This window comes from Pseudopipra pipra, chromosome 2, assembly GCF_036250125.1.
Source record: "Pseudopipra pipra isolate bDixPip1 chromosome 2, bDixPip1.hap1, whole genome shotgun sequence".
Classification (NCBI taxonomy): Eukaryota; Metazoa; Chordata; class Aves; order Passeriformes; family Pipridae; genus Pseudopipra; species Pseudopipra pipra.
The window spans coordinates 105,691,358-105,717,021 of NC_087550.1; the positions used below are offsets into that span (position 1 = coordinate 105,691,358).

Here is a 25,664-nt window from a genome sequence, read left to right on the forward strand (position 1 = left end):
GTATCATGGTAGGTCATACAGCAGCAAAAGCATCAAACTAAAGCAGATGTCAAAAGCTGTACAAACCCTGAGCCAAGAACAGAAAACAGGACTGAGAACACTTAGTGACTGAAGAAAACTGGGGCCATCTGCAGACTTTGACCACTGTAAATTTAGGCTCACAGCAGTGTGGCTGCATCAGCTTTGAAGCCTTTTTTAAATTCACGTTGGTATTTTCAATGCATGCAGTAAGGAATTGGCTAAGTAATTATATTTTTTTTCTAAATGCAGTTCAATAGGCATAAAAGGTCTCAGGGAAATAGTCCTTAAGCAAAGACCTGAGTTGCCATGTGACCGCACATATTTGAAATGAAGAAATGACAAAGCAGTCTGTTCTTCCAGTACTCCTCACCTGAGGTTTGAAATAGTGGAAGAATTAGATGTCACAAATGTCACCTTTACTTTCCCAAATCCTGGGGTGTATTCAGGGGCCTCTCTTGGAAGTGCATGAAATGCAGATGCCATTGTGAACCTGTCTTCTCAGCAGAAAAAGTAAAAATGCTCCTGCAAAGCAACTATATAATAAAGAGACACAGTCTTCAACTTTCACTGCTGTTTTGGGTAAGCCTCTCACACCCCTCGACTGCTCTCACTGCTCTCTCAGCTGTTAAAATATATGTGGTGGTGAGGTCTGCAGGTGAAAGCCACCTCCCCAGGCAGGATGGGTCTAGCTGAGACCTGGATGTCACTTCCAGAAGTATTGAAGAAGCATGAATTTCAGATAAAAATAACAGCACTGTGAAGCTGTCTTCTCAACACAAAAAGCAAAGAGCTGAACAGTTACCAAAGAAGTGACACTGTGAGCAAGGACCACAACCTGTAGCATTCTCCTTTGACCAGTCCCCAGAGCTGCATTCCCCTCTTCCAGCAACCTCCCATTTGTGCTGTGTAAGAGAAGGTAAGGAGCAGCCAATTCCCAGCAGTGCCTAAGCCTCACGGACAGGAGCCCTGCAGAGATAAGGATCTCTGCTGTCAGGGCAAGTGCTCCAATATCATCATCCAATTATAACTTCCACAAAAGGAGTCCCCAGTTTCTCTTTCTTGAAAGCTGAATATTTACCCTTTTATTTTCCTATTAACTAGTGCCTAACCTGTGCATCCTCTCTCCCACACCTAGTTAAAAATGCATTCAGAGGAGGATCAGCAATCAAACCAGTCTGTCACCAGACAAAGGCTGGACTGAATGTGCCGTAAAACCAACTGAGCATGCAGTAAGTTTAGAGTAGGTTTCTGAACTAAAACCCTCTCTCAGCAGCCCCTGCTGCATCAGCTCATCCAAGCTTCTTCCCAGAGTGCTGAACACCACGACATGCCTGCAAAGGAATGGTGCATACTGGAAAAAGGGGTATCAGAAGCTGTAAGTTTGAGTAATAATTTTAATATTTTTTTTTAGCCACAGAAAAATAAAAACATTTAAAAGAAAGTGCTTTCTTGGGCACTGAGTTCAGCCAGTCCCACATAAATCTCCTTTTATATCACCATTAAGCGAGTGGATAAGGGGAGGCAATCCTGCTCCCCCTCCTCATGGTATTCCAAGACATGATGGCCACAGAAACATTAACTTCCCGCTACAGAGCCACAGTCAGTTACATGGATAGGCTTCCTATAAATACAAAGATTATCTACCAATTCCTTTAGGTTTCTGTGGTAATGGTTAGTCACCTACAGCAGTGACGGGCTGGACATTAAGTTTCAACATAAACCCAACATTAATTACTATGTTAAAATATTTTAATTCTGAGATCTGAGAACAATTTTCTCTCACACACGAAGGTATAAAGCAGGATGCATACCCTGGAACAAAGATACATGTAGCCTATCACCAGAGAGGGTGACAACTTGGAGTTACCTTCTCAGAGTAAAAAATGCATGAGCTCATATATATAGTAATAAACAGAAAGACATATAGTATCTTTTACATATGTGTATATATATACACACACATTCAGTATGTCTGTACATACATTTCTGTAAATGCTGTCATTGTGGTATGTGATTAAGTTATCGTGAAGTTTGAGAACACACTTTTTCTAAGCATTTAATTTGAAAGATTCATCTTCTTCACTGTGTCCAGAGGTTCTGATGTCATGCCTTCCTCCCTACTCTATTACCTTTTCTCCTCTCCCATCCCTTCCCAAAGGCTGAATTTAGAAATTATGATAATTATGGTTTTTTTAAATGCAGCTGAAAAGGCAGTAGAGGAAGAACTTTGTATCTCCTTAACTTACAAGTGTAATAAAAAAGTAACCCAAATAGGACCACTGGGTCAATAATAAAAACTTGCAGATAGTCAGGAGTAATACATAGTTCTGAAATAGATCCCTCCACTTCCCGCCTTCCTATTTATTTTTTAACAGTGAACATTGATCCCTGCAGTGAGGGGGGAAGAAGCTGAGACAGAATTTCAGTTTTTTATTTGTGTAGTCAGTCAAGTATATTGAGTTTCCAAAGAGTTCTAAAAGGGAGAAGCCCAGAAAATACAACATATCTCCACAGCATTAAAATCATTAAAGAAAAAGATTATAAAATCATCCAGCTGAGTCAGCACTGGAGTATGGCTGAAGAGAGAAACCCTGCAGAAGGAACCAAGAGGTTACTATTATGGCAATGCATTGATCTGAGCAGGCAACACCCCTGTGCCTCCACTGGAAAGCTGTTGATCCCACTCATCAGTAACAGCAGCTGAGTCTTAGAAAGGAAAGGCTGATGTGCAACATGCTGGTTATTACAACGCTCACTCTCCTCACAGGAACAGCAATTAGCTGTCAGGAGCCATGAACTTCATGCCATCCTAGCACCAAAGGAAACTGGTCCTAATTATGAATTTCTCAGATTTTCTTACTCAGAAACAAAAGCATAACATGCTGCTTTATTTTATCAACCTTTTATCTAAAGTCAGAGTCTGTTCTTGTGTATCATTAGGCATCACATGTCATCCATTTAACTATCACTGAGCCAAATTCCTCTTCGTGTGTCTTGATCAGACAGGATATCAGTCTTGATGTGAAGGCATCAGAGGTCTAGTTTTGTGCTTGTGATAATTATATTCACTGCTAAAAGTTGATGCCTCCCATCCCCTCACCTTCCTGATTTCAGGATGTTAAGCTGTATCTGCCAGATACTCAAGATTATTAAAACTTTCTCCATTACATCAGAAGCACTTCAGTATCCATTACTTTCTTCCTATTAATTCCTGTTGCCATAGTTATGTCCACCATAGAGTCCCCTCTGTGGTGGGAAAGTACTCTGTCCTTCACAGGTAAACTTGCCAACCTATGCAATACTGCATTTCAGTCCACCAAGGAACCAGGTAAATAATCCAGCTGAGGGAGAGGCTGTCCTCTAGCTGTACCACCCCTCAGTGGTTAAAGATCCTCCCACCATTCAGCAGCTGACTTGGGAGCTGCTCAACAAAGATTCTTTAAACCCCTAACTCCAGCATCAAACATCACCATTATCATTTGAACAGCATTTTACCTTTTTTGTTCCCAATCCTTAATAAACCAAAATGTTCTGTTCTACAGTGCCATTTCCCAGTCCCACCCAATCCTACCAATCAGGTCTCTAGTCTGCAGGACATGAGAAATAATTCACTAAGGAACTCACTTACTGTTATATATTAAAACAAACAAAACAAAAGTTAGAAGAGGCTGGCAAGGACTGGCTGTACACGAACAGAATGCCAGGAGATACCACCTGGCCACCTCATTTCATTGCAAAAATCAGTTTCCTCCCAAGGGAATGTGAATCCATCCAAAACAGAAGCTGCAATAACCTTGTAAAATCCCCACTGATGGGAAACACCTGCTTTACATTGTGTACACACTAGTAACTTCTGAGCCTATGCTGCTGCCTAGATACATGTGTCCCTGTTAAAAAAAATGATGACCTTAGAGCTAATTCACACAAGAATGTAGGTCAAATTGCTCCACCTGTGTGCATCTACCTATTGCACACATTTTTCTGACAGAACTTCTATCCATTATCAGGGAAACACAAAGGAGAGCTACTAAGGGAACAAAGGCAGATGGTGACAAGACGGCAAAGGTTGTAATGAGATCTCTCAAAGCAGAAAAAGAGAAGCTATCTAAAGCTGTATTTTTCAGCCTTTTTTCGTAGCATTGGCATGTAAAAGTAGATTTCAACAAATTCTAGTAGCAAACAATAAAAAATCCAAATATATGCAAATACATAAAGAGCACTAAAAAGGCAGGTTTTGTTGTGGAGTTTGGGTTTGTTATGGTTTGGTTTGGTTTTGGGTGGTTGTTGGGGGGTTTTTTGAGTATTGCAAGCACCTGTCCTTTAGCCCTCTATTTCCAAGACAGTGCTGCTACACTGCTGATGCAGCACCCAGTGCCTGTCAGATTTCTTTCATGACTGCATCAAAGTGTCGCTTCCCATCTAAATACAACATGGACTCTGAAATAAAGTGGAGAAAAGAGAGAACCATATTAGAACTTAGTATCAATACTGAGCAACTACAACTACATAGATTGGCAAAAGCAAGAAGCAATCCACACTGTCATCAAAGCATAAAATAAATGTGGTTTGCCATGAAATCCTGTTAAATTATTCAAATGCCAATAGTTCATCTACTAAAATGACCAGTGTTTCAAGAGAAAGTAATCTTTTCTACAGAGTTATGATGACAACATATTCATTGAATACTTGCCTCCATATGTTTTAGGTACAACCCGTGGGACCTCATTTTCTGATATAAATGTAAAATGGAAGATATTGGTAGTATGGTGCTCCCTGGTATTTGCATCATAAACTTCACTGTGCACTCGAATCTGGATGTAGTTTTTTTCCGTGTAAGAGACCTACACAGTTAAAACAAGAATTATAGCTTGTAATTTACCATTGGTGCTGAAAACTGCAACAGACTTCATTACACCATTTAACAAGAAAAGTCACACGCTCTCACAGTGCACTGTTTATTAGCAGTGATCACAGCAAAGATAAGGTTTGCTCCTTTTCGAAAAGAAATCAATTCCTACCTGTGCAGAAAGCAGTAATAAGGATCCAATCTCAACTGGCTTCTGAAACATGATATCATCAACAGATACAATAAAGGGTCTGGAACCCCTGAGGAAGCAAAAGAGAAATTTTGTCTCAAGAATAAAAAGGATGTTTGGAGAAATTTAAAATATTTTATTGGCAGCATTTTAATGAAGGGTTGCTAGAGAACAAATCTCTTCCTTAAACAAGAGGCCACAGGAAGTGCTAGTGAGTTATGTCAACACCAAAGACAAAAGTAACTGGAGGAAATCTTTCACACCAATAAAAGTACATGGTCTCTAAGGACATGTTATTGCATCATTATTCTATCCTATGACTTACACTTGCTATATGATCTTCATGCCACCATTGATCAGGCCTCAATTTTCCAAGCACCGACACAAACCACTTAACTTTGTATCAGGCAATGCATACTCCATTTAACTGACACAGAGAGAGAGCTTTGCTGGGTGATGACTTCAGTCATGCTCAAGCAGTTACTAGAAGTTCAGAAACCATTCCTTTTCTGTATGGAATGAAAGGATGTAATATTTATTTGCTAGAATGTCTATTTTATATGGTTACAAAGAAAATGAATCTTCAAAAGTTCATCTGAATACCTTGGTAAGTTAAAAGAAAAGAGAAAATGGATGTATTTTCTATCTTGACAAGTGCTGCTTAAAAACCGAACTCCAAGGAGCAAGATGCAAATCTCTTTGTAAATACAACAGGTGCCCTAAGTAAAACAGCACTGTGCACTAATAGTTCAAGATTCTACTAGACACCTAGGTTTTCTCAGCTCAGATAGTCATTAGGTTGGTTAGCTTGGCCTTCCTGACCTATGTATATGTGCATAGTGATCTAGATTATATAAATATTCCAGGCCTACAACTCACCCATAGCTGCAAGCAGTTGCCCATCCCAGTTCAAATGCCTTTCTCATGAGAAAACCCCCAAAGATTCTATTGAAGATGTTCCGTTCCTGTATGTAGAAACAAAAATCAAAATTCTTTTTAAAGGATTGTGTTGAAGTTTGCACTTCAGTTTAGAGTATTTAACAGAAGTCCCAAGACCTGAATATATAAAAAGCACTACTGAAATATACATGCAAAATTCAAAATGCCCAAGGCAACTTTACTTACTAGGAGCTCATCTGACTCATTTAAAAACACAAGATAACAACTCAAAATTCTGTCAGCAACCAAAGGCCAAACTTTTTGCAAACACTTTACAAAGGAATTTCTTTACACAGAATGAATAGTCTAGTAAGAAAACAAGGTCATTAAAAATCTTCTATTATGCAGTGGTAACCCATACAAATAACAAAAAACTGGCAAAAGAAACTATGATCTAAATACATTGCAAGGACTGTAGAAGTTAAACAAAATAATGGTTTGACTAATCTTACATAAAAATTCAACCTCTCCCACTAGACCAGAGCTCAAAACCCCATCCAGCCTGGCCCTGAACATTTCCAGGGATGGAGCATCCACAAATTCTCTGGGCAACTTGTTCCAGTGCCTCACAACAGTCATAGTAAAAAACTTCTTCCTACAATCTAATCTAAACCCCCCCTCTTTCAGTGCAAAGCCATTACCCTTTTTCCTGTCAATACATGTCCTTGTAAAAATTCCCTTTTAAAGTTACTTCTTAAGTACCTTTCTGTAATTCATTAATATTTTTCAAAATACCTGAGGATGGCAAATCTGTAGGCCTTTTAGCTTTGCATCTTCCATCCACACTGAATTGGGTGGTAATTTACGACTCCGGAAACTTACTGTCCTTTGGAAGAGACAAAAAACTTTATAGTCCACAGAATTAGCAGAATTCAGCAGCCAAAAATGCATAAATATTAAATGCAGACACATATTTAAAAAAAACCCACAAAAATATGGAACACCAAAATAACCCCAAAACAGAAAGGGTGTCACTAAACACTGTTCCAACTGACCTTGAAGCCTTATCTAAGCTAGTACTTTGATTTGTTACTACAATAAACCTACACTCCTGATCCTTCAAAAACTTCTACTACTGTTCAAGTTTATGTGACTGATGAGGCTCGAGAAAAGCACATGAAAGAAAAGATGAATCACAACCACAAAGCACACACTTTGTCAGAAAAACCTTATTCTGTTTTTTTAAGTCATAATAGGAATTAAAAGCACACAATGAGCTAACAGAATAATTCAACATCAAACACACAGACAGTTTGGGGTTTTCAAATCCAGACAGAATGTGTACAAAATACATCTGCTAATTTTAAGGGAAAGCATGTCTCCCTTTAGTAAACAGCTTTAAAAATAACAACTGTATAATGTTTAAAAAATTATAAATTATCACAAATATAACACTGCACTACTGTCATTAGACACTGTTCTATCACCATGGGCATCAGATGATTTCACATCAATCTCAAATAAGAGAAGTATGCCAACAACAGTCTCTCTCAAATAATGTTGTCAGGTATTATATTTAAAAACACACTACAAAGTTATTTGGTCATAATATGGCCAGTTCCTGTCCTCACAGGTTTTTTAACTAGGTATCATGGCAGAAAACTCTGAGACTGTACAAGTCATGGTTGCAAAACTAATCCATTCCCTTATTTGGTTAAACATGATTAACCTTTTTCCTCAAGATCATTCCTAACAGCTTGCTCAGGTCTTTGTGCTTACAGTCCCTTTCACCATCTTGGCACAGCTAACACTGTAACAACTGAAGACTCTTTTGAGAGCTGCAAATGTCACATTAAAGTTTGTACCTACATTCCAAATAAAATGCCACAGAATTTAAATGTGTTCATTTATTCCAGACTACCCTCTTATGAGCACCCACTCAAAAGGCACTTTTCTCTTTCATAATACATCAGTTCTCCTCCACCACTCCCCTTCTTACTTTGTGTCCAAAGTATGAAGGAATATGTCATGCACAATGTTTCTTTCTTCTGCAGTGGGAGCCATTTTCAGTAAGGAAGCAGTGCTGAATTCAATCCTCCTCAGCTTGTTCACTAAATATTAAAAAAAACTCATAGTATTAGAGTTCAGAGGAAAAAAAACAAATAATGGCTCTGACAATTTTAACTTGGAATCAACTGTCTTTTCTTTTTTCTTTTTTCCCCTCTAAGTTAAAAGCTGTAACTTCATGGTCCAATCAATTCAAACACAAAGTTGGCTTTTAGAATTGACTGCATCAAAGAAAAAATAAAGCAGAAGTTTACTGCTACCTCACCACTTTGATGAAGAACTTCAATACGTGTACCATGATACCCACTGCTTCTACAGAAAACTTGAGTACTACCCTCAAAGTACAGAAAAACATATCTAACAAGAAACCCTACAGAACCTTCGGGCTTTGCCAATGGTACAGGAATGGAAATTTATAGCAGAACTCGTTACCATAGGCTGCAATGATTGAAACTTTAGCTTAAAAGATCTTCTGTCCAGTTTATTCAGTCTTCAATGTTTCTCTAATTCTCTGCTTTAAAACTTCATCTTGGAATAAAAGAAGATGGAGCTACACACTCCTTCCCCTGCTCTCCCCCTTTTCTTTTTCTCAGTTTCTTTCCAAAGGGAACATGGGCACCCAGATAGCAAGGAGCTGGGATGCACTTAGCAGGTCCACCATGGGGTAATCCATCAGTCAGAGCATTAGGAGAGCCTGGGCTGCACTCAGACCCGAAGTGGAGGGAGCATCCTGCAAACACAGGAGTCCAGGGGGTGTGCAGGGCACATCAGGAGCACCCTTATCTGTCAGTTTAGCCAAATAGTTTCCAAGTATGTGATAGCAGGCTTTGAAACTCTCTTACACTACTGACACACCTGAGCCAGAAAAAAAAATTGATATTAAATAAATTAGGAGCATTTCTAAGTAGCAGAAACTGCTGAAGTTTACTTCCTTCCAGCTATTAAGTTGAACCTGAGGCAGATGTACATACTACCAGGAAATATGACATACATTCCCCTTGCTTGAAGATTTCTTCCTCCTCAGGACTCTCAGGAACGAGTGGATTAACAAATGCTGGCCTATGGACAGGAATTTTTTTTAAATTACAAACTTCGCAAGAATTCGTTCTATAAATACATTATAACAGTCTTCCATTTTTGCTTATATACACACTACAAGATGAAAAGACATATTTCAGGTTATATCATAGAAATAATTGCATTACTTCATAATGTGGAGCTGCCAAAAGAATATCCCATTAGCTTTAACTCTGAAGAGGCAGTTAAGTGATCCAAACACTACCTAGTGTAATTAAGAAAGAGATGCGTCTCTCCCTTTTAAGAAGATAAAATTGTACCTATAAATTATAATGAAGATTATTCAAGCAGAAAGCTGCTCAGAAACTCGGCAAATGAAGCCATGATGATCTAGGATAGACTAAACCAAAAACTGAATGGTATCATTCCTCCTGGAATAGAAAGAGCACAGTGGCATAGCTAGCAAGTGTTTTTATAATCTACATGCTCCCATGACAGCCTTATCAACAGCCAAAAGCTGTTTACCACGTGTACTACTTATCAAAGAAGATTATGACATGCCTTGAGCACAAATTTTTATGTTTATTTTACTGCACAAGTAAATTTACTTTAACCTAATTGTATGACATTTAATTATTTTCAAAAGTAAAGGCAAATGGTTATTTTCAAGAACCATTCTTTCCTGTAATTCCTAATTATTATTTTTCTATTTTCAACATTTATACAAATGCTCCAAACAACATATACATACACACAAAGTATGTGCTGAACAATCCACCTCTACCCCAAGTCTTTACTTGTGCTGGTGACAAGAGGCACACAGAGAGAAGATCTTTTCTCCTATAACAAACTGCTCTTTCCTGGTTTGCTAAACCTCTGGATTTTGAAGACAAAGCAGCTCCTTCTCCACTGCAGAGTTTATGTCCCCTCTCCTCAGCTCTCCTGTCCAAGCCCCGAGCTGCTGAGATGCAAAGTTTGCTATAGTCCAAAAGGCACACAGCCACGTTTCTGTGGCACTACAGCCAACCTATTGTACCCTGTACCTCTCTGAAGGGTTTTTACCTCACACAAATACCCTCCTTATATGGACAGAAACACAGCTGGCTTGTGGCCAGCTATCCTGTACAACAGACACTGAAGTTTGCATCTATCTGCACAAGTCCATGTAGGCTTGTCCTCAGTCAATCTGCTAGTGCATAATGACATCAGATTTGATGTAATTATTTTGCAAAATTAGTCCTTAGAATGGGAACCATAAATATAAGTGGTTTTCTCAATGTATAGTATGTTCATTGGTTCTAAAAAAAATCTGAAGGAAACCAAACTAAAAACTACTTCTAATGCTATCAGGACTACATAATTAAATAAAGTAAAACCCCTTCATTAAACACACCCTTCTTCATTAAACACAAGCAATTATTTAAACTAGTTGGAAAGAGGAAATAGTTTATTACTTTGGCGGGCTATACAGGAAAGAGGTTAAGAAATACAACCATTTATCTGACGCTGGAGTTATAAAGCAAAACTGCAACTGAGCAGCCTATTAGTTTAATGACTAAGGAATTATAGATAAAGTAAAACCAGAAAAATAACAAAATTAGTGGTTAGGGGTTTTTAAAGTTCTGTGGGAATACTTATCAGTTCCATGTTAGTTACACATGCAAGTTGCAGCCTGAATTATTCTGGTGACATTTACCAAGTGTCTATTAGGGAATTAATGGTATTGTTCACTCAAAGACTATTTAACTACTGAAACTCTATCTTTAGCTCTAACAACAACTAGAATGCAAGTGGGTTACTGGCAGATTTATTCACTTCTTGTGTTCATTCAGGCCAGTCACTCAAAGGAAGGGAAAATCTGTTAAAGAAAAGGGTCAGATTCCAAAACTACCAGCAAATCCTGGTATCATTTGACTGCTGAAATCAATACTCTGAAGCTTGTCACAGGAAAGTTAACACTTGCCAGCAGAAAACATTGACTATGTGATTTATTTAACACTTACATTATAGGGCTTCCACACATACAGAGCAAGCTGCCACATTTGCCATTTTCAGCACAGCAAGAGTCAGAAAACTATTTTCCTGTCCTACAAATTACCGTTTATTCTCTGGGTCCCGGGCCACCATGACAAAGGTTGCATCTAACACAGGGCTGTAATCACCATCATGTAGCTAAGAGAGACAGAAAAAAAATGTATTATTAAACTCTAAAATTGTAAACATGCTTAGCAAGCTCTTTAGTTGACATCAACTATGTGGCCACACCGTTAATTTTGCTTACTTTCATTTATTCTTAAAAATGCCGAAAAATACTTTTCTGTTAATACCAAACTGCCACTAATGCCAGCACTGCAAGGAACTCTGACAATAAAGGTGTAACATTATCTTCTACATAAGAGATTTTATTTAAAGAGACCAAGCGAATAAAAAAATATTTATCTGTTTTTCTGAATTATCACAGAATCATAGAATCACAAAATTATTTGAGTTAGAAGGGACCTTAAAGACCATCTAGTTCCAACCCCCCTGCCATGGGCAGGGACACTTTCCATTAGACCAAGTTGCTCAAAGCCCTGTCCAGTCTAGCCTTGAACACTTCCAGAGATGGGGCATCCACAACTTCTCTGGGCCACCTGTACCAGAACCTCACCACCCTCACAGTAAATAATTTCTTCATAATATCTAATCTAAACCTACTCTCTTTCAGTTTGAAGCCACTGCCTCTTGTTCTGTCACTACAGGCTCTTCTAAAAAGTCCCTCTCCATCTTTCTTCTAGGCTCCTTTCAGGTACTGGAAGGCCACAATTAGGTCACCACAAAGCCTTCTCTTTTCCAGGATAATCAGTCTCAATTTCCTCACAGGGGAGGTGCTCTGACTATTACCCCCCTGACTATTTTAGTGGCCCTCCTCTGGACTCACTCCAATCATTTAAGTGTTTATAGCATATCTTTTTTACTCTAAATAATTAAATAACTGAATTAATGTTTCAGTTAACTAATGAATTCACAGTAAATATTTATTAGAAATGTTAAGATTTTTTAAATTTAATTATTAATGTTCCTTTTGCTTCCTGCATAGTGTAGCCTAGTTACAGCCTTCATTTATATTCCATTATTATTTAATAACTCATTAAAAAAATTATGCTACACAGTAGATAAGATGAGCACATGAGATACAATTTAACATCAAGTCTGAATACCAACATTAAAATTCATAAATCTATAAAATGATAAGGCATAAGGAAAATAAAGTTTTTCAAAAGCAGGGAGAAGCTTATTTTAGAGCATGCAGAGCACAGACACCTACTTTTTTCAGTAGGAGTACTGTGCTGCACTTTAAATACAAAATACTGGTTAAGAAAAATGCATATCTTGAAAGATTAGCAAGACTGCCTTGCTGCATCGAGACTACTGGAAGCTGTGTTGGTCTTCAGAACACTAGGGCTGCCTCAACCCCTTCAGAAAGTTATTCTAGAATATATAATTTAGATTGCTCGTGCCATCGTCCAGAATTTCCTCTGAAGCACCTCATGCCTGTCATAAGATGGAGAGAAGTCACAGGAACTAACCTGCAGCATGTGCATCGTCACTTCCATTGAGGTCTTCCCAACCCAAGAAACATTGCCTGTGAATTTGATGTCACAGTCTGGATATATAATCTTCTTGCACAAATCTACAAGACAAACATTAGGGGTTACTGGAGACAGATCACTCACATCTAATACTAGAAAGGCCAGATTCTCTAAGGCCTTTCTGTGTTCTGAAGGTGGCAACATACACAAAGACAACCCAGAAAAGCCAGTTGTTGCAAAGGACCAAACTGCTAGTCTGCAGTTTCTGCCTTTCCAGACTTCTCAAGCCAGAACTGGAGTAGGAAGCAGTCACACAGGTGGACAGCAGACCCCTGGAGCTGTTCAGCAGAACATGTGAGACAAGCAAGGTCCCAACTCCACCAGAACAAACACTGTTCCATAATGAAGCTAAGAAACCCAGAAAAGAGAAAACTAAACATAGAATGTTTATTCTATGTTCTACATAGAATGTAGAAAGCATGAAAGTTGTATTTTGAGGTGACATATGAAATGCTAAAAAGCACTACAAAATCCTCTTCTCTCCTTCCTTCAACAAAAGCCACAATACTTGAGAGTTCAAGGCCAAAACAAGATGAAGTGAACTAAACAGGAGAGTGAAGAAGGTATCCTCAACAACCATGGGAAGGCAGTGGCTGCTGGAAGAGTAAGACAAACAGATGAAGCCACTTCTACTGACCAAATTGCCACTTACTGATTTTATCCACCAGAGCTGTGACTATGGACAAGGGAGACTTTGGCTGCATTTCCTGCTTGGTGTGAGTGTAGCAAATAAGAACTATGGAGAGAACAAAAACTGAGTCAGCTCTTTAACAAAATCATTAGTGGAGCAGATCAAAGCCATCTTTGCAAAGCATGAGAAGTACCTGCAAAACACAAACTAAAATATCCTACTGCAGGAAAGCCCAACTTCCACATTTTCATGCATGTAACACATGGGATTGCTGTAAAGAAAACAGTGATGCAGCAGTTCAGTTTTATGCATATTTACTCATAAAAGAGTAAATTTAGCTAAGCACTTTAAATCAACTCATCACTCTACTCCAAATCCCACATAATCTCTTTCCTCTACCCCTGAAGCCCACTATCTCAGATTCTTCCTATCTTCTGTTTTGATTTCATGCAGGTTGTCCAAGGATACATGTTATTTGAGGACTTTTAAAATACTGATTCCTTTAAAGAGGTGAAGATTAAATAAGATGTGCCTTACAGGCATGAAAGCACAGTCAGAGATATTTATCACACCGAAGTCACTAAAAGCCAAACCACTATTTAAACTAATTAGCTTTGTTCTTAAGAGCACATCCAAGTAAACAGACTCCTTAGAGTAATTCAAGGCTGCAAAAATAGGGTTTGTCCTAGTGCTCATGTGACTTTCACTCAACACGGATTTCCATAATCAAAAGTATCTGTTTGGACTTAACAAGATAAGAGAAGAAAGATCTCTGTCCTTCCAAGTAATCTATGTTTTCCCCTAAAATTACTGGAGACACAATTCTAAAACCTGTTATGCCTATCAACTCGTTACATCAATATGGCCATCCTGAATATTTTGTAATTGGGACAGAATCTTGATTAACCCAAAACAATACATCCCCAGCTGAACTGACTGGAGCACAGTATGACGGCAAACAAGGCAGACATTCTGTGCCATCACAGGAAAAAAAAACATCTTCACAGATTTTCAGGGAAAATAAACAAGGCACAGAATGAAAAACAGGCTCCTCTCATCTAACAATGGAGGGTAGCCAACAGTTTGAAGTCTCCTTTTCTAATTCAGGACAGGTGCTGAAGCCAGTGTCTTCCACCTCCCAGAAGGAAATATAAATCATCCAGCTATTGTGTTTATCCTAGATAGACATACATTCCCTTCTTTCTCTGCCTTCCTCAATTTTGTGAATCTGGACCCTCAGAAGGAACAGAAAAAAAACGTTCCATTCACAGCTTTCCCTTAATAAGCACTTATTCTGTGTCAAAAATCTCCATTGAAAAGCTCCCAACCAGCTACAGAACTTTGATGAAGAAGAACTCACCTGGTGACTTTTTAAGATAAAAGTATCTCCAAGTTCTATTAACAACCTAGCACTTATTTTAACTGCAATACAAAAGTCAAAGATCTTTAACTTTTCAAGACCACAAATAAATGAAAAGAAGAAAAAAAATTAAGGATGCTAACTCATGAAATAACTGAGCCGGTTTTACCCTTAATATCAATTTGGAGACAGAATCCAAGAATATACATCAATTGTTTTTAATTTGTTCTCAGTGGTTACATTCTGTTCTTCTCAGATTATACACTCTTCACTCCAAAGGGAAGATTAAAATATTTCCAACCTCTGTTGGGTTTTGTGTCAGTTTTTGTTGAGTTTTTTTTAAGAAAAAACAATCGTAAGTTTTAATTTTCAATACACACTGTGCAAATTATCTCTGAGTTAACACTCAATGCAGATTCATAATGTAGAATCACTTTTCAGTAACTTATTCTTGTAACTAGTCCATTAAAAATTTGAGGCAAGAAGCTGAAGTGGAACAATTTTGTTTCTGTCTGTTCTTTATCATCCATCCTTTCTTTCCAGCATCAGTGTCTTCTTTTTTTCCTTCCCCTTTGAAATAGCACAATTATGGGATTCTCTGCCTGAGGTCATACTGTATCACACCAAACAGTGCTCAGCAGTACTCAAAATCACTTTGTGGAGTGTTTAAAAGGGCACAGATACATACCTCCTAAACTGTCGAGATCTTCAAGGATCCTTCCAAATCTGTAAGATAGGGGTTTTTGACAATTAAATACCTACTTACATAGCAAGTGGAAGTTAACAGTTTCCTGTATGTGTAACGTGGTTGCTTTGTTACCTTACACTGTTGTGTACGTTCAGGTACTTTTCTCTTATTTCAGGCTGACTTCCTAGAGGTAGAATAACTTCCAAATAGCTATCCTTCATTCTTCTGGGAGGGAGATCTTCCTGACGTTTTGCCAGCAAAGTATGAAGAGCTTTTCTTTCTTGCATTGCTTGCACATGATCACTGGTAAGAAAAAAAAACAATCTGTCTAGAGTATGACAACACAACTGCAACCCTAGCTAAAAGATGTCACACTGATGATTATCAAAATAAAAACCAAAACGTAGTAAAAATAGCAAGACACAGTAAGTGAGCCTTGAAAAGAAAGTGAGATGCACGTAATGACAGATGCTAAGCAAGACTACTGCAGAAAGCTTTGAAATATCTTTGTGTACAAGTGGCAAGCACATACTTCACACTTATGAACAAATTAATCTAATTCTGAATGTTACCAAAATGGTTCCCCTTGAAAAGAACAAATCAGATATAATTTAACCTATGAGTTTTTGTACATACTCATGTCTTCCATAGCTACAGTATCACAACTCTTGCCACAGTGACAATTTTAAAGAACTGAACATCAATTTATAATCTCTCCCAAGAAGTAAAGCAGCTGTACAGTGTTGGCTAGTACTAAGAGCAAGAGAACTAACCTGCTAAGATTTGCTATCATCCACAGGTGAGTTGCCCCCTTACAGCATCAGTTCATACAGCAAGGTAAAAGACAGGGAAAACTAACCTATTTCTTTCTCTCTCTCTCTTCCTACCCAGACATCTTACAACTATACAGAAAAGTTACAGAAAGAAACAATACAGAGAAGGGAGCACTGCTCCTTTAGAGCTATTTTTCCAGCACCACCAACTCAGAGGGGCTGCAACTCTCACAGTCAAATAAGGGCCAACTTACTGTCACTTCTCTACAGTCTATCAAGTTGGTTCCTTGCACAGGTATCTACAAGATGTAACAGTCTTGCCCAACGTTCTCTCTTACCTGTTCCACCAAAGTTTCCTCCTCTTAAAAGTGCAACCTAACCAAATAAAGCAAATATTTCATAACATCCCTAGAATCTATCAAAAACCTAAGGGTTAAACATGCAACAGCTCCAAGGAGTATGCAAAACTATGGATCCATTTCATAGAGCAAGGGAAGGCATAAAACACCAAGCAACCAACGTTAAACTTCTGGATATGCATCATTCCTTCAGTTGTGCACGCTGCATTGCTGAGATCAGTGACACTGTGCTTAACAAAACCAGAGAGGGAAAGAGAGAGAGGGGGGAAAGGAAGAAAGGGAGAAAGAGAGAACCTTTTCACCAAAAAGAAAATTTGTCTTAAGTTTTGACTTTGGATGAATTCTGGGTATTAGCCATTTAAGATGCAGGCTTACTTGGCTTGAGTTTTATTTCAGAAAGTCAAGCTTCACCATATTTATATTCTCTCTTTTCTGTTTAATAAGTTTTAGGGAAATATGAATAATCCATGATCAAAGAGAGTAAAAGTCTAGCAGAAAACTTCAGTTAGTTTTATTTGTTTGTTTGTTTTAAACAGGAGATAATGGTTTACCTCATCTTGGCAACATGACTACCACAGAGTTCAGAGGAAACAGAAAGATAACAACCTCCTCTAGAGGGTTAATGTTTGAAGTTATGCCACTGCATAGAAATAGAATATACAAGATGATTAAGGAAAGATGTAACATTCAAGATGATTCACCTTCAGGCTTTTTAAAAAACTTTTTTCCAAAGTCTCTCAGTGAAAGGTTTAAGAGAAGTTAATCAAAGAGTGAATCAGAAATTTGTCTACAAACACAAAGAAACCAAACAATAAAAATTCAATTATATTCTGTTTTCACCAGTCCCATCCTGGCTCCTCTGAGGTCAGCAGCAGAGCTCTTCTTGACTTCCACTTCAGAATTTGCACTTCAATATACAGAAGTGGGGCTCAATGCAGTAACATTTTTCAACAAACAAATACTGTTACACACTGCAGTATTAGTCATACAGTAACAGTAATTCACCTAATTATTAATTAACACTCGCCCTAAACATTCTGAGAAATGTTCATCTATTTCTGAAATGTCCACAACTCCATCTAGACTATATTTAACAAGGAACAGATTAATAATTTTAATTACAATTTAAGTACAAAACCAGAATAAACATATAAGCAAGATATTTCTTTTTAATAACAAATGAATACAAAATGCCACTGGCCTTTACAAGAGAAATCAAAAACTGAAGTTTACTTTTCACAAAATTTATGGCTGAAGGTGTTCCTCCAACATGCATCTCTCCTCTCTCCCAACAATCCAGATGTATGTACATCAGTCCTTCCTTAGCTCCAATTTCAGGACCCCTATCATCCTGTTCTCTCAGATTTGTCCTCTTCAGTCATTCTGTGGCCTCAATTTCATCCCCAGCTGTTCAGTCTCCACATGTATCAGCTCTTTGTCACTGCGTTTTAAAAGTGATCTCAAAGGCTACATGATCCATGCCCTCCCAACCTCCCCATATTAAACCTGTCATTCTCAAGCACTCCCTGCTATGGTCTCCCCAGCTTTACTTCTCCATGGCTGCTGAAGCATTCAGTACTCTGTAAACCATTTCTGCTGCATCTTGCACAGCACAAAAGACATACCTGTCTAAGAAAAACACTGCTGTGCTGATCCTGGCTTCAGTATGCTCTCCTTCCAGGAGTGGGTCAGATTTGACCAGAGCCTTCTAAAATCTCAATCCTCCGATGGTATTTCCATATGGAGTCATTTCTCCCCAGCCATTCTGGGCTGTGGGAAAAGCTTTTTCATAAAACAATTTCTAGAGCCCTTTCTAGCTGACCTGCTGAAAATCTCAAGGTCCTTCATGCTTAGACCCTACTCTTATTAAGCAAAAATCAGCTTCCTGGATTCAGGCACTTTTGTTAGCATGCCTACAATTCTGCCTAGATAAACTGAATCAGAAGACCTTCATCCGATGTTCCACCCAGGTGAGCCACTCTTTGTTTCCCTATCAGTGCACAGTGTGTAAGAAGAGTAAATACAGCCATAAGAAAATTAACAATACACATGTGACCAACCAAGCTGCAATACAGAATTCCCCTAAACTGCTATACTGAATTTTCCAGAATTGTAACAGTAGAGGATTACAGACAACTCTGGTTTAGTCAGTGGAATGGAGAGGGAGGAAGGTAACCTGAATAAGGTCAAAACATCAATCATTTAAATTATATGTAAATTAGTCAAAAATGAAGTTAGAGCAGACAAAGGAAATGCTAAAGATGCTCGTGATTAAGGAGATCCTGATACTGAGGTGACAATTTTCCAAAGTGACATGCAGCCTGCTTCACAGTGAACCAGCCTCTGAATCCAGTGCAGGATAAATTCACCATGTGGGCAATCCACTTAGAGATAACTCAAAGGTAACAGCAACATGACATTGCCAGCCAGACTGACTCTACAGCTCTTAAACTTCCATTGGATTCAAAGCTAACGGGACAATCTTTTACACATCAACATCACATATTTTGTTCCTTTGGTGCTAAAGATCTTCTGCCAGATAAATCTCAGAAGTTTGTGATCCACAAAGTACCAATTCAGAAGCCTTGTTTCAACTACCTCAGTTTCACAAATAAAGCAAAATACATTTAATGCACACTGTACCTCCAGTTGGCAGATGCTCCCACTATATCCCTCAACTTGTTCCGCACTGGAAAAAAAAAAATCAAAGCAAATCAAGCTTAGTTCTCCAAGTGATGAACGTGAGGTTGCCTGGCGTTAGAAGGCATAATCCTCATCCCAGAACAAGAAAATTAAACAAATTCATGCAAATAGCAGCCCAGAAACAAAAGTTTGGCCAAATTCACTGATGCTGTTAGTAGGCATATCACAGTAATGGGTTGAGTAACATGATGCCGTAGCTTATTGTGTACAGCCAAGAAGGTGTTTGTTAGTGCAGTCACCGCCAGTGCTAATTAAGAGCTGAAACAGAGAGTGGATCAAGATCAGATTGAGGAATTATGGTATGAAAACATTACAGCCTAAACACAAACTGTGGAGATAAATCAGAAAGTCATAAAAGAACATAAAAGGGAACAGTGCAGCTGTGAGAAAGGGAATGAGAAGAATACCAATTCAACAATCCCACCCACAAAGGCAAGTAACAGCAGCAGCCTGGCTCTCACCAGCAGGGTTTTAGAGCCCAAATTTTTAGCAGTCTCCATGTTATGATACTGAAGACAGGCTTAAAAAATTTATTCTGGCCTTGTTTGTACTATTGAAGTGGTGGATTCTCCATCCTGGAGGTTTTTAAGCTGAGACTGGATGTGGCACTTAGTGCCATGGTCTAGTAACCGCAGCAGTGTTGGATCAAGGGTTGGACTTGATGATCTCAGAGGTCCCTTCCAATCCAGCTGATTCTATGACTCTATGATCAGAGTTAATACAGGTTCTGCACAAATGTTTCCTAAATTTCAAGAATAATCTGCACAAGGAGGTTTTCTACTCTTGCTCAGATGAGGTTGTGTGCCAAGGTCCCATCAAATCTATTAAACTACCCTATTGCTGTCAGGCAGGTAAATGTTGGCTATTTGGAAACACCTGAAAACAAGCAGCAACAATTCCCATGCTCCAAACAGAAGCTGAGAATTGTATAGTAGGGATTCCTTGCTTATTTGCAAATATTTTTTATACAAGGAGGTTCAAGTATTAGGACAAAATAGAGACATATCAAGCAAGGGCTACCAAAAAAACATCCAAAATTTCATGGTGAAATAGAAAGAGGGCTGCTGGTGAGTCACAAGCTGATCCTTTATCAGGTTTGGTATTTTTCAAGCTAAATGCCCTGTCAGAGTGTTCACAGTGATCAGCAAACTGTCCTGTGAACCCTGGAGCAAGTCTAGCATGATTCCCTAGGATTTAAATTCCCCTCTCTCAGTCAGATCCACTCAGCTCAACCCTCCTCCTTCTCACACAGTTTCTGCCCAAGTCCTCCCACAGCACCACCACAACAATACCCCAAACCTTCCCTTTCTTGTTCCTTCCCTTGCAGCACCCTCAGCCCCTGCCCCTACACTCCCAGCCTGTTTTTGCTCTGTCTGCCCAAGCAAGAGGCAGGCAAAGGGCTGAGTGCCAGCCAGCACATGGATCCCAGTCACTCTCGAACAGCCAGCAAACACCATGGTCTGTGGGTGACCCCAGCACTAGCTCTGGCACTCTAACAAGCCTCTGATTTAGAAGCCAATTTTCACAAAGCTTGTGTAAACACGTTTCCCTTTGAGATTGGCGGCTCATCTATTTTGGCTGATATCAAGCAACAAAAGGTTCTGGAAGAAGAGGGGGACAGGAAGATAGGCAAACAAAGACAAAACAAAATAGATTGCTTAGGCCTCATTTATTTATTAAATTAGGCTAAAAATGTTTTGAAATGAGAAGACTTCCACTACTAATTCTAAGAACAAAAAAAAAAATTCCAGTGAAAGAAAGTGATTAAAAATCTTGAGAGTTGATTTTTTTTTGAAGGGAAGAAGGTCTGATTCTTTTTTATTTAAGAAGCAGCAGGCTTATTTACAGAATAGGTACTACTTTCCTGTTACTCATACTCCCTCTGTGAAGCTGCCATAGCATGCACTTGGTAAATACAGTGTTAGCAGAAACACTGTTACAGCTTCTAGAACACAAAACCTCAATTTTTCAACAGTGCAGACTGTGCTGGGATGGAGGAGGAATAAACAGCACTTTCTCCTTGTTTAAACTAAGTTCATCTTCCTTTTAAAAGCCCTGAAAAATCTCAAGTTCAAACCTGCAAAAATGTATATAAGCTGTTACTCCCATTTAATACTTCTGATTTCAATTTTAGACGTACAAACATTTGCCAGGCTGAGAACGCATAATTTTTATCTTAACAATAAAAGGGACTACATGCAAAAGCATTTCTAAAATGTTGCCAAGCTAAATCTAGTCCATTTATGGCTCATAAGCACATAGTTTTGCTCTTTTTTTTTTTTCCTCCTTCTTGGAAAGACTATACTGCCCTTCTAGATATTATGTATCTCACAACAGAAATTTAAGTAATTAAGCACAAAAATCCATTAACTATTTATCTTTTATTATTTGGCAAATGTCTTAAATGTGCAAAATGGGACTTATCCATCATTAGCATGTTGCATATTTCACAGTATCTTCTAAACTCTGAACAGTGGATCATTAATGCCAGAGCAGCAGGGTCGGAGTTTATTTGCACTGTGCTGTGGCAAAGGACACAAGGACAGCTGGGCAAGATCACCGCATTCATCTTTGCCAGTGAGATCCATATCTTTTGTCCTGGTGCCTTCCCAGGCTGTATCCAGGTTCAGGCAGACCACTGCAATGTATCTGACCACCAGTTTTGGTACAGAGCTTGGTCCGGACTCAGGTGAAAGATGCATATTCCAATGTCTAAAATGAAGCCAAGTACTGCAGGAGCTGCTGCTGTGAGAGATTTTGTATCCCACAAGCCTCTTAGACATGTGTTATCCAGGACAGCACCACAAACACAGTGTGCTGACAGAGATCTGGTCCAACAATACTGCCACAAGTAAGATCAGAGCCATTCACCCAAGGCAAAGTGGCTGTAAGCAAGTGGACAGAGAAGAATAATAGCATTTCATTTTTCATGAATACTAAAGTAAGGAAAAACAGTAGCTGAGTAAGTTTAGTGCTATAGCAAATACTTTAATATGTACAGATTACCACAACACACCATTATTCACATGAATAGGTGAATGTCCTGTGGAGTAGAAAACACAGGTTAGATTACCAATCAAAAGAAACAATGCAATTTACATCTAATTTAATCTAGCGAGGAGTTACCTGGTTATTCTACCTGCTTCAGTTCCATTCAGGCACATGTTCCTTAATGTTAGTAACTGCAAGCAACCTGTCCTTGCCTGATTTACAGTCAGTATCTTGGTGTTTTCAACTCAGTTTGTCCTTTCCTTTCAAGTTAGCTTTGCAGTTCCTTGTCTACTGACTCTGTGGTATCTGCTTGCTGCATAATCCCAAATGGTTTTTCAAACCTGGTGCTACCATATGCTGTTGACAAACACTATTAACTTTGGAAAGAATAACTGCAGCATTTTTCAGGAAGTGGGATGAGAGTTATCTCAGAGGAAACTTCCAAAGTCCTGCTTCATGTAGCCTTTGGGAGAACCATGGAAGAAGAAAGGGCACTCACAACTGGGACCCAAAGCTGGGAGGAAGCATGTGAAAAGCTAGTTAAGAAAAAGTATTTGTTTTTGTGAATGCATGGATACATAATTAAAGGAAAGTAGTTTATGTATCAGCAAAGGTTTGTGTAACATTTAAATGCTACAATTTTGAAACAGAATCTCAAATGTTTACAGTTATTATAATCCTCAAAATATTAGTACCTCTTGAAGTTCTAATACTGGAGTACTAATCAGAGGCAAGGCCAGGATGGCCTCAATGCTTCACTGTTTTTACAAGCCTTTTAAATATCTAACTAAACAATCAGGATAATATTTGCAAATATGCAATATTCTGTATCCTTGCTTCTCTCCCTTAATGTCCTAAATTACCATTTATTAACAACAATGAAAATAAGTTCTCTAGTAATGAATGACCCTCATTTTCTCTTTTACTTGATAACTTCTGTTTAGAGAACAAAGGAGAAAAGAAGATCTCAGATACAAGCAAAACTCCATCAAAGAATTATTTGTACCTGGCTCCAGCCTTTTTCCTCCTGCCCTTTTCTCAGTTCAAGGGATTAGAATGCAAGAAAAAAGTTTTAAAGCTTCTGAAACAGGAACATTATGATTTATTCTTTTAGAGTGCTGCAACAATCTTTCCACACAAAGATCTATTGACAAGAGCAATTTCATGAGGCAATGCTGCTGATCCGATTAAAAGATTTCTCCAAGTTTACAAAATTAACCGTATTGACACATTAAAGTTCTGTAAGACATTATTTCCACTCAGTTCCCCCACTTCCTGGCCATTCTCTCCAGTCCCATTGTACCTGTCTGTACTACACTGACTTTCTATCCAACCTGAGCAGCATTTATCCTGCCAGAAAAGAACCCGTGCTCTTCAAAGACTAGAGAACCAGACAAGCCCCTAAATTGCAACTTCAGTGATTATACTTGTGCCATTAACCCCCAAACAAATACAGTCACTTTCTGCTGCTTCCTAAAACCTTATACCATGAGCTAACAGCCAAAACCATGCTCATTATCCAAACAATATTAATACATGCAGGGACACTACCTGAAAGAATAAATTCCTTAGAAACATCATTAAATCTTCTGGAGTACAGTCAATTACTTTACCTTCAAACATGTCTAGAAGCACTGGGGAGCCAGTGGTCCCAGAAGTGAGTGTCCTAGCCAGAACAGAAGGAAGCTTCCTCATGATGCACAACCTACAGGCAGAGTAGAAAAATTTAGTGTCATTAAAAATAACGCCATGAAAATAATTTAGGATTTAATTTTGGAATGATGCTGATTATTTCAGAAACACCACTCCTTATTTTCAGCTTGATTTTTAGAACTAGATACAATCAGTACAACAGTTCCAAGATAATTGAAATTCCAGCTGATACCTGTACTTATCTGAAAACGGGAAGGAAGGATGATTCACCGGCAGTAATCGATCTCTTCACTGACTATTCAGATGCCCTGGGACAACCAACTTAGGCCCAATACTAGCTTCTGCCCTGTAGCATCTTAACACAGACAGGGTCCATGTGCATCTAGAAAATCATCCATGACCCCATCCATACACTTCTCTAGCATGCATAGCAGTGGAAGGAGGACTATCTCAAGAAGGATTTCTCAAGGTCTCCCAAGCAGTCCCATTGAGCTAAGCCTGGTCTTCTCCTCGATGGGTTAGTACTGCAGCAACTCAGGACAAGCCTAAATTGCAGGATATAATCCTCTTAGCCATTAAGCAAGAAGGGACAACCCTGAAACCCTTCAGAGAATGTAATCCACTCACAATTCAGTAAGTGTTCTACCAGGTAGTGGCCACCACTACTCCTCCAGTAAGCAAAATTGTGGTAACACAAAAACACACAGAGGGTCGGCAAGTGGAAAACCCCTTCTGACAGTTCACAGCATCATCCTGTCAGGGAACATGGATTACTGGTCCCTTAATTTTCTTCAGCTGGGACTGGGGTTTCACCTCCAGAAAGAAAAGGTGGCAGGTCCTCAGGCACCAGCAGAAAAGCAGGGCCATATCCATCTGCATATATACCAGCAATACTCAGGAGAGTGAAAGGGAACACACACAAAACCTCCTCAGAATCCAGCAGTCTCGTATGCACCAGAGATGACGTGAATGGCAATTCTGAAGCGCCTCCGTAACTGCTGGAGCCTCTGGACTCGTGTGTCCCGCACGGTCCGCAAATGCCCTCCCGCTCCGCCCGCAGTCCCGCAGGACTCCCCTCCCGCCCAGTGCCCCGGACCGGCCCAGGCGCCGGGGGAGTTTCGGGTGCCCCGCCCCGGCCGCGCCCCAGGGCCCTCACGGCGGCGGCTGCCCAGGGCCCACCGGCCCCGCCGGAGCACCGCCGCCTCCGTCCCTCAGAGCCGACTCCCCCCCGGCCGCCATGCCCCACCCGGGCCAGGGGCAGAGGGCTCGGGGGCCGCCTTACCGGGAGGGCAGCATGGTGCTCGCCGGGGCCGTCACGGCGGGGCCACGCCTGCCCCAGGCACGCGGTGCTCCAGCGGCTCGCCGGGCACAGAGCCGAGCGTGCTCCTGCCGCTCGCAGCCGGGAGTTCTCGCCCTGCCTGCCCCCGGACCGCCCGGCCCCGGCCCGGCCTCCCCCTGCCCCGGTGCCTGCACAGCGTGGCCGCTCCCGGGGGCGGAGGCTGGGGCCGGACACCGTTAGTCAGCGGGCGGGCCCGGCAGAGCGGGCGGGCCCTGCGTGGGGCTTGTGTTCAATAAACACCGTGATTTTTTTTATTTTAATGCTCATTTTTTCCCTGTGCCGTAGGAGGGCGGGCTGGGCGGCTCCCCCCGAGCCGGCAGGCCTGGGGCCGGGCGGGCTCCTGTCACACGGCCGCGGGGGGACGCGGCCTCCTGCCCCGGCCCGTCACTTGGGGGCACTGCTAGGGAGGTAATCGAGAGCTTCGGAATTTCCGGGGCAGAAGACGATTTAGGAAAAGGCAGCTGCGTTAAATGAGCTGAGCGCTTTGCACAGGTGAATAATCAACAAATTTAATT

General features: G+C 39.9%; 1 protein-coding gene across 2 annotated transcripts; it reads right to left on the reverse strand.

Moving 5' to 3' along the window:
• Positions 1-1,397: 1,397 nt before the first annotated feature.
• On the reverse strand, positions 1,398-25,452 carry ACOT9 (acyl-CoA thioesterase 9). 2 transcript variants are annotated; one of them, XM_064646780.1, is made up of 16 exons: positions 25,093-25,452; positions 23,771-23,862; positions 22,183-22,209; positions 19,107-19,152; positions 15,464-15,634; positions 15,332-15,369; positions 13,305-13,388; positions 12,590-12,693; positions 11,119-11,192; positions 8,995-9,062; positions 7,936-8,047; positions 6,732-6,822; positions 5,937-6,022; positions 5,040-5,127; positions 4,712-4,862; positions 1,398-4,458 (listed from the first exon to the last, which is right to left on the reverse strand). In XM_064646780.1, exons 1-16 carry the CDS (start codon positions 25,104-25,106, stop codon positions 4,400-4,402), a joined length of 1,305 nt encoding a protein of 434 aa, XP_064502850.1. In that variant the 5' UTR covers positions 25,107-25,452; the 3' UTR covers positions 1,398-4,399. The 2 variants fall into 2 exon arrangements, with proteins under 2 accessions (XP_064502850.1, XP_064502851.1); XM_064646781.1 differs by lacking the exon at positions 22,183-22,209.
• Positions 25,453-25,664: the final 212 nt, after the last annotated feature.

Excerpts from the sequence above, each read along its gene's own strand:
- ACOT9 (XM_064646780.1), bottom strand. Across the intron at positions 12,694-13,304 it reads AGCTCTGGTGGATAAAATCA|ATTTGTGCAAGAAGATTATA; the intron begins GTAAGTGGCAAT and ends TTTGTCTTGTAG. Across the intron at positions 11,193-12,589 it reads TGACGATGCACATGCTGCAG|CTACATGATGGTGATTACAG; the intron begins GTTAGTTCCTGT and ends TGTCTCTCTTAG.